Source organism: Agrilus planipennis, unplaced genomic scaffold, assembly GCF_000699045.2.
Source record: "Agrilus planipennis isolate EAB-ADULT unplaced genomic scaffold, Apla_2.0 scaffold6, whole genome shotgun sequence".
Lineage (NCBI taxonomy): Eukaryota > Metazoa > Arthropoda > Insecta > Coleoptera > Buprestidae > Agrilus > Agrilus planipennis.
In genome coordinates this window covers 596403-608832 of record NW_020439302.1, presented here as the reverse complement: position 1 = coordinate 608832, position 12430 = coordinate 596403, and the positions used below count along the sequence as shown (strand labels likewise).

At 31.2% G+C, this 12430-nt stretch overlaps 1 protein-coding gene and 1 long non-coding RNA gene across 3 annotated transcripts in view; both read left to right on the top strand.

Annotated features, from left to right (window-relative positions):
- LOC108732674 (GILT-like protein 1) overlaps positions 1-10207 on the top strand; it is a 33440-nt gene extending 23233 nt beyond the window's left edge. For both annotated transcript variants that reach the window (XM_025978473.1, XM_018463614.2), the window contains exons 3-4: positions 9115-9391; positions 9472-10207. In XM_025978473.1, the coding sequence (XP_025834258.1) occupies positions 9115-9391; positions 9472-9725 (531 nt within the window). In that variant the 3' untranslated portion in view covers positions 9726-10207. The remainder of the gene's footprint in view (positions 1-9114; positions 9392-9471) is intronic.
- A 1008-nt stretch (positions 10208-11215) lies between these two features.
- LOC108732683 lies at positions 11216-11984 on the top strand. The gene is made up of 3 exons (XR_001937116.2): positions 11216-11289; positions 11396-11561; positions 11629-11984. It is a non-coding gene; the product is annotated as an uncharacterized LOC108732683 (long non-coding RNA).
- The last annotated feature ends 446 nt before the right edge of the window (positions 11985-12430 follow it).

The window sequence follows — 12430 nt, the reverse complement described above, 5'->3', positions numbered from 1 at the left end:
CAGAGATATGGTTTATTTGAAATACTTGCATTTAAAATGCAAATACAAAATAAAATATACCTATTTTATCTTGTATTTAAATACATTTTTGAGAAAAGCATTTTGTATTTTGTTTAAAATACTTTTCCAAATGTATTTTCTATTTGTAAAATGCAAAGTATTAAAACATTAAAAGTTTTGCTAGTATCACCGATGAAACTTATATAAAACGATGAATAAAAGTTGCTCACATTGGCTATTGGAGGTATTAGAAGCTTAAAAAGGGGTCAAAGAGACATTCCATGAATTCCTTTTAATTCTTTAACTGAAGAAAGTCCAAAAAATTCTAAACTCCTCGGAAATGGATAATTTAAAATATTGGATCGATATTATTTTCCGGGTTCAACGTCATGGTCCATGGAATTTCGTAGTTTCTTGCTAAAGGTGCGATAAGTGGTGATTTGACAGATGCTGATATCAATTTAGAACTTCAAAATTCCATGGGCCATGACATTGAACTCGGAAAACTATCGATTCAATATTTTAGATTATCCATTTCCAAGAAGTTTAAAAAGTTTTGAATTCTCTTCAGTTAAAGAAATAGAAGGCATTGTCTCCCTGTCCCCTTTTTAAACTTCTAATACGGTCGATAGCCAAATACGTTTGGAAAAGTGTTTTAAATAAAAAACAAAATGCTTTTCTCAAAAAAGTATTTAAATGCAAGACAAAAATAGATTTTAGATTTCAAGTAAATCACATCTCTGATAATTTGATGGGTACATTTATAAACCGGTGGACTGTTCCTGCACTCACCTTACGCAGATGAAGAGCTATTTAGAGATAGGTATATTTATTAGAATCACAATCAGGAGTTAAGAGGGGCAGTAGTTCAACTGAATTCGCAAATGGTGTTGTAGGTTGCAATAGTCTTCTAGAAATTAATATAAAGATTGGTCTAATATATAGAAAAAAGTGAAGGTGCGCGTCCAACTAGCCTTATGTTGATGATAAATAACGTATGAACTTTTTAACCTACTTTTACCCGCAACAAATCTCGCATCCACTAATTTCCGCTTTGAGTTTGAAGTGAACAGGTTTAACAAGTGTATATGTATTTATAGGATACCAATTTGAATCGCAACAAGTTAATGATCGTAATTTAAATGCCTTTCGGATTGTAGGTCAGATCGGACGGACGAACGTACGTTTGATGAGAAGAGTCATCACTCGCCTGTCCGCCAGTTTCTAATTGTTTGTTATTCGCCTTTGATTGTTAGTAAAATGCCCGGTTGGTTAAACTACAATATAATGAACATGTATCGATTGCCTTCTCCAAAGGCAATAAAGACTGCGTTTTTGTATGTTTGTATTGAGAGTTAGTTGGACGATTTTAATGCTTAATAATAATGGACAAGTTTTTTTTCTTCAGATCAAACAACCGTTTTCGACCCCAATCACCACAAAAATAGAATATAGGTATAATAATATAAATAATAACGGAATAATTTACGTAGAGACAGAAAACAAATGTTCGAAGTTGCTATAGTCACATAAGTCGATATATTTATGAAGTAAGTGAATAATTTATATCAACAAAAGTTCGTTTGTGTTTCAAAGTAAACTTTTTGAAATGTATAAGGATTGTTGTTTGGTGCGGAACAAATTACGTTAATGTGGTACATTTTTTAATGCATAGTTACCTATAGTTGGGACGTTTAAAATTGGCATAATCTGCGATAAAACTGTCGCATTTACTTTCTTCTTTCAACTTACTAACTAGACTAGAACGGTTGCTGACAGAACGTCTACTTGTACTCATGACAGACGTTGTAGGGAATATCGTAAACATAGAAAAGAGATGCCAGGTAGGAATTGCAGCGGACACTAATAAACAAAAAAGAATAAGATTACAGCAATCGATGTGTAACAGAAAGAGATGCAAACAATCAGTATTTTAGCAAGTTACCAGCATCGGGATTTAAAGAAAGTTCAACATTCTCAGGAATTAAGGAAAGTAAAAACGCTCGTTTAAAAATATAATTCCAAACTAGCAGTTTTAAAGCCGATCCTGATATTTTGCGTACCTAAGCAACCTTTAACCGCTGCACCTCTTACTATTATTCGGTTATCTCTCTCCACTTTGTCTGTACTACTCATGAAGCATTTCCTAACTTTATAAGGGCATATTCTAAACGCAGCAAATGAGTACAGACCCAAGTGGAAACCAGATAGGAGATATGTCCATTCTCACAGATAATTTGTTGCAGACAAATTGTTTAATTAATAGAATAATTACCACAGATTAATAAGGTTTATTGTCTAATTATTTTTATTAATATGCCATTTGTCCATTAACTGATTATTTTTTCTTCACAAATTATCTTGCAATTTATCTTTAAATCTAAGCGTTAGAAAAATCTTGAAATAAACGATATTCTGGTCATGTTGTTTAATAATTTTTAAACTATTTACAAGTACTAAAAGTGTAAGTAACAACAAGAATTAATTTGGAATGAAAATTAAATTAGGTATGTTATAAATTAAATAAAAATCCCCTTTTCTCTACGTTTGCACTAAATTTCCCAGATATAGGGAAATTTCGCTAGTCTGCCAGAAATCAAAATAATTTTTCAGTGGAACACGCAGAAAATTAAATTTTTATGACTACGCAAAAATTACAATTTTCGATTGTAAATGACTAAATTTGCCGTAGAAATCNCAAATTGTAATTTTTATTATTTTCGCTTACGAAGCAACAGGCTAGTGGGATAAATTGTAAATATTGCTTTATATTTAGGTAATGTTTCCTTTTTCATATTTTTCCTGAAGGATTATCGGTTTATGTGATGTTTTTGAGAAATAAAAATTTCAGTGTTATGTTGTATTAGTAATAAACAAAACAATTATATGTACCGTCAGCAAATAATTAGTATACTCGTTTACTACAACTGATAAGGCGATAAGACAAGCTGTGCCTACCATGTTGTTCTTTCAGTATGTACCTACTGCATACCCACATCATAAAATTATATCCAGTAGATAGGTACATTTACTGTCGTTTTAGTTTATTTAGAAACATGCCGTTTTGTAAATGTTTGTTTTTAACTAATCGCAAGTAATTATATCTAACACCATGTCGATGGATAATTGTATACTAAAAAAATACAAACATCTCAAAATTTTTACGTAAAAGCATTTTTTCAAAATCCAAACTTCTTTCAAACGTGTTAAAAAGGCTAAAGGCAACAGTGATGGCGACCAGAAAAATTTTTGAAAAGAGATGATGAAAATACAGTGGAAAGAAAAGGTTGAAAATAAGGTGTAGAAGAGGGATGAAACAAAAGTAGTTAGAAATAGAGATAGAACTAGAGAAAATAGATGTAGACTTAGATTACTGCTAAGAAATATTTAGGGATGCGGAGATTGTTCAGGATATGAAGGACTGTAGGTGCGTATCCTACCAAGGGATTGGTCCCATGCTCCTGTGTGACAATGTACAGCAAAAGCTCTTTATTCGAGAGGTATACGTTCCATAAATATGCCGCGAATACAGAAACCGTGGATATGGAATGGTAATTAGTATGGAACCATAGGGGATACGTTCTAAGGTTCCAAAATAAAACCAATATGTGTCAGAATAAAATCAATTTATTGAGAAATTCGCAATTAAAATTAATCGTTATAATCAGCTTTAGACAAAGGTTTAAAAAATTTAGTGATTTTTTCTTGTTTTGAATTTTGAATTAGTCCACTCGGTTACATCTTTTATAAAAGTCGATTCGGCACGTACCAACAGTACTTAAAAGATGCCGATACGTTGAAAAATAACACCGAATCCTTTTCTTTTTACTCCGTTACATCTTTTATAAAAGCTGCCTCGGCATGTACCAACAGTACATACTCAAAATATGCCGATACACCAAGAGGATTCAGTAGTACATGCGCCGAAGAGTAAAAACATGCTTATCGGTTCTAGATATCATGAGTTTAATGTTTGGAATAGAGGTTCGAAATTTTGTAGTAAGATACATAAAGCTTTGTTCTAAAGCTTGTCGAAGGCCATTATTTTATTTTTTAATTTCTATTGAAAATACGTGTCCTACAAAAAACATAAACTTTAAGTACTTGTAAAAGCTTTTAATGACCATATTATTGAAAACCGAAAACGTACAGGGTTAGTGTGAACCCTTGTTTATTACCATACAAAAAATCACATATTTATCTCGCAGCGTTAAATCACAATGTTTAGAATAGAAACCCATGTTTTCGAAAAAAACTCGCACTAGGTACGAGCGATCTATTGTGTTCCTTAATAAATGACACCGAATCCTTTTCTGTTTACCGACTGCATCCGCTAATAATAATGAAATTTTAGCCGCGAATACAAGAATTGGGCTGCAATTTTTTCACTCTCGAATAAGGAACTTTTACTGTCTTTAACGAAGTAGGTAACCCTCAGTGCATGAGTCAAACTCGTATTTCCCTGCTTCCGTAATGCGATACAAAATGATTTGTGGTTAAATGCATCTGTTTGAAAGTACACCAATTAATTTTATCTGTGCAAAATGTACAGGAAATTTTCGCGATATTATACCTATAAATTGCAGTGGCGGTTGTAAAACTCTAAGTATAACAGCAGTAAACAGTGTAGATACACGTTTTTGCTTATGTACCTGCGGATGTTCTCTAAAACTAAACCGTTTTACAACCGCGTTTCGCGGATAATTGGGTTATTAAAATCGCATGCATTGACCGTGGCAAACAAAACACTACGCCGTCCCTGAAACAATAGAAATATATCGGGAAATACTGAAAAGGTGATACCCATTATAAAAAAAAAGAATAGTTTTCCCGTGAATGCGATTTTATGTTACCCATTGGTCACGCTTGCCTTAACAATATGATTCACTTGTTGTAACATACAATGTATAATTTTTAATTACTATTATACGTACAGATAATACCTGTTCTGTATTAATAATGACAAGAGACATAAGTGCAAAACAATGAATCAGAATCTGTTTTTCATAATATCGAATTGGAATGCGTAGTCGCTGTATTTTTCTATTTTTTTCTTTCGTTTGTTTATTGATCCACGCACACGCCTCTTATCTTTATAACTTTCTATTCAAACATTCTTTCACCCTCTGTTAGAACGTTTTTTAACGTTTCTTTTGTTAATTTAAAGTGCAAACAATGTACAATGTCGATTCTTGTAACAGGTGAAAGGAAAAATACAGCGCTATTTTCTATTTTCTATCTATACAGTAAATTTAGCAGTTAACAGATGATTTAACGAACTGTAAATGCACCTACAGTTTCTCTTGACCAAGTTAAACTTTTGCAAGCATATTATTATATAAAAAATAGATCTACTACAACATTAATTACTAATATTTTAAAATCTTTAGATTGCCTTAGAAACAACTCTCCCTTTCTATGTTAATACATTAGGGCAATAACTTCTTTATTATAACTTAAAACAGCTTGGATTTACTCTGTGCATAACAAGAAAGTATTGGCGTTGAATATTAATTAAACAACAACTGGCGTCATTGTTACATACTTGATTAAATAAATTAGCATATGTTTGATTTAGGTTTTAATAGCTTTCAATACAACTATTTAAAAAATTGAATCATCTGACATATCTTTTTAAAGAGTACCCTAAATTTGTTAGTACTTGTCGAAAATTTGCGTGAGCTTTTTTATGTTCGGATTTTCTTGTTGTACCTAAAGGTATTTACCTGATAGTCGTTTCAAATTTAATCGTACCGAAAATCTGTCAGTACCACAAGATTTTCCGTACTTTTATATGTATGTTTCATGCATACAACATTCAGAAATAATTGCTTTACATGTCGAAAATTTACGTGCGCTTTTTAATGTTCGGATTTTCTTGTTATATTTAAAGGTATTTACCCGATAGTCGTTTTAAATTTAATCGTACCGAAAATCTGTAAGTACCACAAGATTCTCCGCACTTTTATACGTATGTTTCATGCTTGAACCATTCAGAAATAATTGTTTTACATGTCGAAAATTTACGTGCGCTTTTTTATGTTCGGATTTTTTTGTTATATTTAATGGTATTTACCTGATAGTCGTTTTAAATTTAATCTGACCAAAAATCTGTTAGTGCCGCAAGATTTTAATTTTAATGTGTCAAAAATGAACTATCTTCTTTTTATATCCAGATTTTCTGGTAGAATTTAATTTTATTAATCTAATAGTCTTTTTATTGTAATCCAGACCAAAGTCAGCTGGCTACACAATATTCTTCGTGTTATTCTCATTTTATGCTTGCAAAAAGTTTAGTGTCTTGGTATTTTCGCAAATGTGAATTGATTGTAAGGGAATAACGAAGGAATATATACTTGTTTGCACGAGTAATTAACTGTAGTGGTAGGACGATAAAATCATCTTCCTTTTGAAAGAGGAAGACTTTGACATTTTCATTTCCACGAAAACAGATCGATATTGTTTGTGTGCCAATAACATAATACGTGGCTGAATCATTTTCTGCTATTTGCAGATTTTTATGAATTTTTCATGAAAATAAGTGTTTCAATTATTAAGGGGTTCAAAGGGAAATTTAGATTTGGATTTATTAGTGATATGTAAATTACTTCTTATGACAATTTAATTTTCCCATTTTCCAATTTTCATACCAGTCTAAATTAAATTACCATCTTTGACTCATGGAATACGTACTTTTTATTTTACTAAACCGTAGATTTTTTTCTTAACGTGAGTAGTATTTTCTTTTTGTAATAATTGCTTGTTCGAAAGTCTCTCATGGGAATTTCGCGTGTTTGGCTTTTTTATTTTCGTGATAAAATGTGTAATTTCATGATTAAATACGAGGTTAATGAACCCACAAAGACTGCACCCTAAATTATAATCGTAAAAAACAGAGAAAGTGTATTTCATAAATCATTTCATTTTACGAAAAACAAGGGAAAGAAGTCACGTTTTATTGTTTATTGTAGTTGAAAACTGTCAACAGATTATTTACTGCATTTCTAATTGGTTATAGGCAGAAAACTATAACGACAACAATTTGTGTATACCTGTAATAAGTAATTAATTTTAAAACGTTACAAAACATCCATTTGTCTATTACTGTAGTTTGATTTGTTTCTTGCGATCATTCGGTTCGTTGACGCTTGTTTTATTGGAAAATGTGCATACCTAGATAAAATATGTGCTCGGAGGTAAAACAGTTCTTCTATTTACTTTAATATTTATTGATTTTTGTTGATTATCATCTGCTAAGTACCTATTAACAAAGAAAAATTACTGTAGTGCAATTGTTTTTCGAAATGGACAATTCGAAATGAATAGCGGGGGTTTCCCCGAGTAGGGTATCAGTGGGCTATTTTTTCCGTCAGCGCGGTTTTTCTTTGTTTTATTTTTATATAATGTTATAATACATACGAGATTATCATTTCTGGTACATCCTTTTATTTTTTATCGTCAATGTGGAATGAATTTGTCTAATAAGAATGTGTTTCGACACGGTTGCTGTTGCAGTAATACCGCACAGATAAGTAGTTTTTCAAAGTAACCACAACAATTTGTGTTAGTGGGAAAAATTGCGAAATTCTAACCATCGTCATTATTATTTTTTTTTTTCACAATTAAGAAAGTAGGTCTCTACCATTTAATTATATTTTTACCTTGTATATTATACTGTAGTTTGGGGTGTTTTGCTTGGTACAACGATAGGGGTTTCCCGATATTATTCCTTTCAGTAAACTAATTTCTTTAATTATTAACAAAATAGTTTAACAATACTGTCATAAAAATACAAAATAAAACGTAATGAACACTTACAGATTTCGATTTAAATTGAGCAGATAGAATTGTGTTGATTTCAGTTTTTGAAATGTTAGGCATTCAAAAACGAATTCGTTTTTATTAAAATATGAAATAAGGGAGTTATAGAACAATTCAATTTAAAAATATATTAGGCAATTAAGATACAAATTGTAAAAACGAAGAGAAGATTATTAGGAGTTGTTTGTTGATTATAGTTTTCACTCGGGTAAATGCTGGTAAATAATAAAAATTACGTTATAAAAAGATACATAAAATATTAGTTCACGTCCGTACAACTGCATTACTAATATTACTTGTAGGTACAATTAGTTGACTGCGTGATGTGGTTTTAAAAGCAGTAAAGCGTCAGCTAATCCTTTTTGTTTAAAATATGCCACTTCCGACTACCGTTATTTAGTAGAACATTCGTGTACATTCTATCTGGCAACGAATTCCGGTTAAAAGGTTGGGTCATAGTGGAACTCGTACAAACACCTGCCTTTTTTTCCCATTCCTAATTAAGGTGTGGAAGAATGGCTCATTGCACTAATTAAATTTACTAACAAACAAAGTCAGCGACCTGAAAGATAGAACGAGTTACATTTTCTCATCTTGTAGAATTTTTTTTACAAATTCGAATTTAACAATTCCATTATTATTAATAAAGCAAATTTTAATGATTATTATGTGGTGGAAAGAAAGGCAGCTGTTTTGTTATTATCATTATAATTTTTTTTATAAGTTTAAACAATGAACCCCTCCAGATGTATGGCATTTCTTTTAAACGAATATAAAGTAAATCATTATTTATTAATACAATAATCGAAAGTTTTATTATTTACTATTATCTTTACGTGTGAATCAGAAACCTCGTTGACCATAATTTTTTTTTCCCTGATATTATAAGCATAATAACGTCTGGTGATTTTCTAATTTTGATGATGACCAAGTTTGAATACGAATTCTGTTAAACATTCGCTCATTTAATTAACATGGGCGTTTACACGTATGATTAATTATTGCCTTTGCTACCAGGAAAAACACCATTTTGTGTTAATAAGAAGCACGTTTACTTTAAACGTTTTGAAAACTGCAATAATTTTAAATTACGATCGTCTGGACCGATTTTAGAGCAAACTTCATTAACCCAAAACCCAAACACCATAAATATTAACATTTAATATGATTTTCGTTCTACATATAAAATCCACTTCATTAGAAAAGTATTTACACCTTTAAACCTATATTAAGTATATTATTTTTATTATTTATTTATTTACTTTTAAGCTAATATAATTTCTTTTATTTCAGTATACTACTGTTCAAAACCAATTAGAATTTACATGTCACCATGGCCCTTTCGAATGCGAAGGGAATAAAATCCAGGCATGTGCCTTGGCCCTTATTGAAAAAGGGCAACCCTCTGAAGGACTAGGATACAACAGAATTACCGTTGGTTTTATCAACTGCCTAATGGACAAGGTGGATCGTCAAACCAGCAATACCACTTTCCCCCTTAAAGAATGCGCCGAAATCAACCAAGTTACCAATTATGTGGATATCGATAATTGTGCCCATCACGTTGATGGTAAGTTAAACAAATTAAAAGACAAAATAGCAAACGCAGTCTGGTCTTTTTTTTAATATGTTTTTTTTTTGTATTTTTAGGTAGTAAACATCTTTCTACCCTCGGTGAACTCACCAAAAACTTGAAACCGCCACTAACTTCAGTTCCTACAATTGTCTTCAATAAGCAATACAGGAAAGAAGATAGTGACCTAGCACAAGAAAATTTCGTAAGGGCATTGTGTCAGTACATCCACCACGATAAACCCGCAGAATGCAGTGGTAGCAGCGGGTTAAAAACATCCTTCACCATTTTGGTTCTCCTTGTATCCTTAGCCTTTGCCAAATTATTTTGAACACTTTTTTTGCGTTAAAGTACCTCTTACTACACAATACGTATTTATTGAACAAAATGGTTGGTGTCAAAAAGTCTTTAAGTACATAGAAATATAAATCTTTAAAGTTGCATTTTTGAAGTTGTATAAATGTATTATTAGGTGTTTTTGAGATACATGTTAAATACTACTCAGTATGAGGCTGTTCTTATAATAGTCAAAGTCCAATGCAAGTGCCTCAAAGAGCAGAAAAATTAACACACTTCTTTACATTTTTCTTAATTTTTGTATTTTTTGTTATGCCAAATCATTATTGTACTAGTACCTTTATCAAAAAAAGTGTTAGTATTAGGGCCTTAAAAACTTAAAAGTTTTAAAACACAATTTTAGTAATTGTATTACTGTTAATTTTAGACTATTCTCTATTTTGTATCTGTTTGTTTGTATTACTTCTCATTATTAATAATTAATAGATTTTCACTTATTAAACGTCGTTACTTAAGTATTAGTCTTTAATAGTCGCATAATTCTAACTAATGATACTTTATTAAATTTTGTTAATATCATTTCCATTTTAATTTTGACCTTTTATATCATCTTTTATGTAATTTCCTTAGCCTAAATATGTTAATTTAAATTGATTTGATCTTCTAATTGACTGCTACTTAAATGGTAAAGTTAGCAGTTGTCATCCACAGGCAGGTAATTAATCATTTTCATTTTAATGGTAGAAACTTGCAAGCTTAAGTGTGATGTGGTACTTCAAAAAATAAGTGGGTTTTTCAACAAAATATCATTTGTTGATCAAAGGATAAAAACCTTTCCAAGTTTTATTTTACATAGTAAGATGCTTTAATTAAATTTTATAATTAACTTAACAACTTATTTACACTCAGATTCAGCTGAGATAATTTTCTTTTCCCAAAGTGCCTATATATGGCAATTCTTAAACCTATCGCTTTAATAAGTCGAGAATTAAAAAAATAAAATTTCCCGCCGTTACCTTGCCCGAGTTTGTTGAAAAATTTGTAATTTTAGTGGAACGCACCCTATTTACCCATAGCAGAAATTTACATTATGTGCCTCTATGGTTATGGGTTCAGTTTTCTATGATTTAGTTATGTGTTTATCTATGGTTAAAAGTTATTTCATGTGTTATTTATTTAATAGCTAAGCTAATACGTTCTCTTGTTATTATTTTACAAATTGATCAATAAATGACACAGAATTGAAGATAATTTTAAACCTGAAGCAGGAATCATCCACTGTACCGTTAGACTTGCTGCACTTTGTTGTTTGTTACTGACTTTTCGCCTAGAACAATTTTGCAATCAATTAAGGTGAGAATCTGATAGTGAGTACTTTTAATATTCTATTATGTGTTTAATTTTTAAATCCTAAAGTCTTTAACCTTCCCTAGGAATGGAACATTTGTGTATTTGTTATTTTTTTCTTTCATCTGTATGTTAGTGTAATGGAACACACCCTATTTGTCTTTACCATAAGCTATGGTTATTTCTTTTGACGATCTCTTATCTATGGACAGTTTATTGTTTATTTGTTTTTTCGCCATTTTAACTTGTTGGTTAGTTTTCGTATTTTACTTGCTTTCGTTGCTTATTTTTATTTTATTTCATGTGTTATTTATTTAATAACATAGTTAATTTGTTTTTTTTTGCCTGTTTCTATAGACTAACCGACAAATGAGAACATTGAAGTACAAAGATATTGTTCTTCCTGGACCTGGTTTAATCATGTATCATCTTCCAGTTAATATTCAACTGATGCAATGGTGCAGCTCTCCCTAGATTTATTTGCGTAGAAACTTTGAGACGCTATATTTTGCAGTTGATTAAGGTAAGAATACTTCAAAGTTAATTGAAAACTGCTTGTTATTAATGTGTTGCCAACATACCTGTTTCAGATCAACGGTGGAGAAGACAAAGAAGACCTCGTAGTTATGATACTCCTCTATCTTGCATGCTTTATTTTGTTTGAATTAATTTTTTATTTTAGATGTTTTCATTTAGTAGCTGTAGTAGCAGCATGTTTCTTATTTACCTCTTCGCTTAATTTACTGCATATCCTTACTATTTTGCTTTGCATTTACCCTAGGTGTTCTACTTGATTCAATGTTTCGGTATCGTATCTTCTCAGCCTTGTGGAACTAGGGAGGGCCTCCTCGAACGACTTGCTTTGGCTTTAGCTATTTAGTTGATCTAAAAAGTGTCTTATACACTTTTCGCGAGTCTACTCTAGCATTACTTCCTTTCAGACAGGGTACAGTGGTTTATCTGGAATAGGAGCAATAGGCGACTGCCCAGCTTGCCTTGGCGAAATCTGTCCGATCTTCTCTACCAAATCTATCAGTATTTGTCGTTAGTCCTTGTAATTGCACTATTCGCTTTCAGATTATGAAGTATTCCCTAAGAAGAACGAAGACATCATTTTCTTTTTTGCTTTTTATTGTAATTTCTTTAATATTTCATGTGTTTACTTGCCCTTCTCTTACAGGTACATTGTTTTTTACTGCATAAACTGTTATATCTTTATAATCATAACTTAGGTTGATATTTAAAATGTTTCTAAATTGAATTTTTGGTATAATTGTTAAATTAAATTAATTATTTGTTTACGCTTTCAAAATTAATGTTCGTTTGGGTGGATAGGGTGGCTATAAGGGGAGATGCGGAGGCCACAGAAGGTTAGGGAGGCTTTTTTCTCCC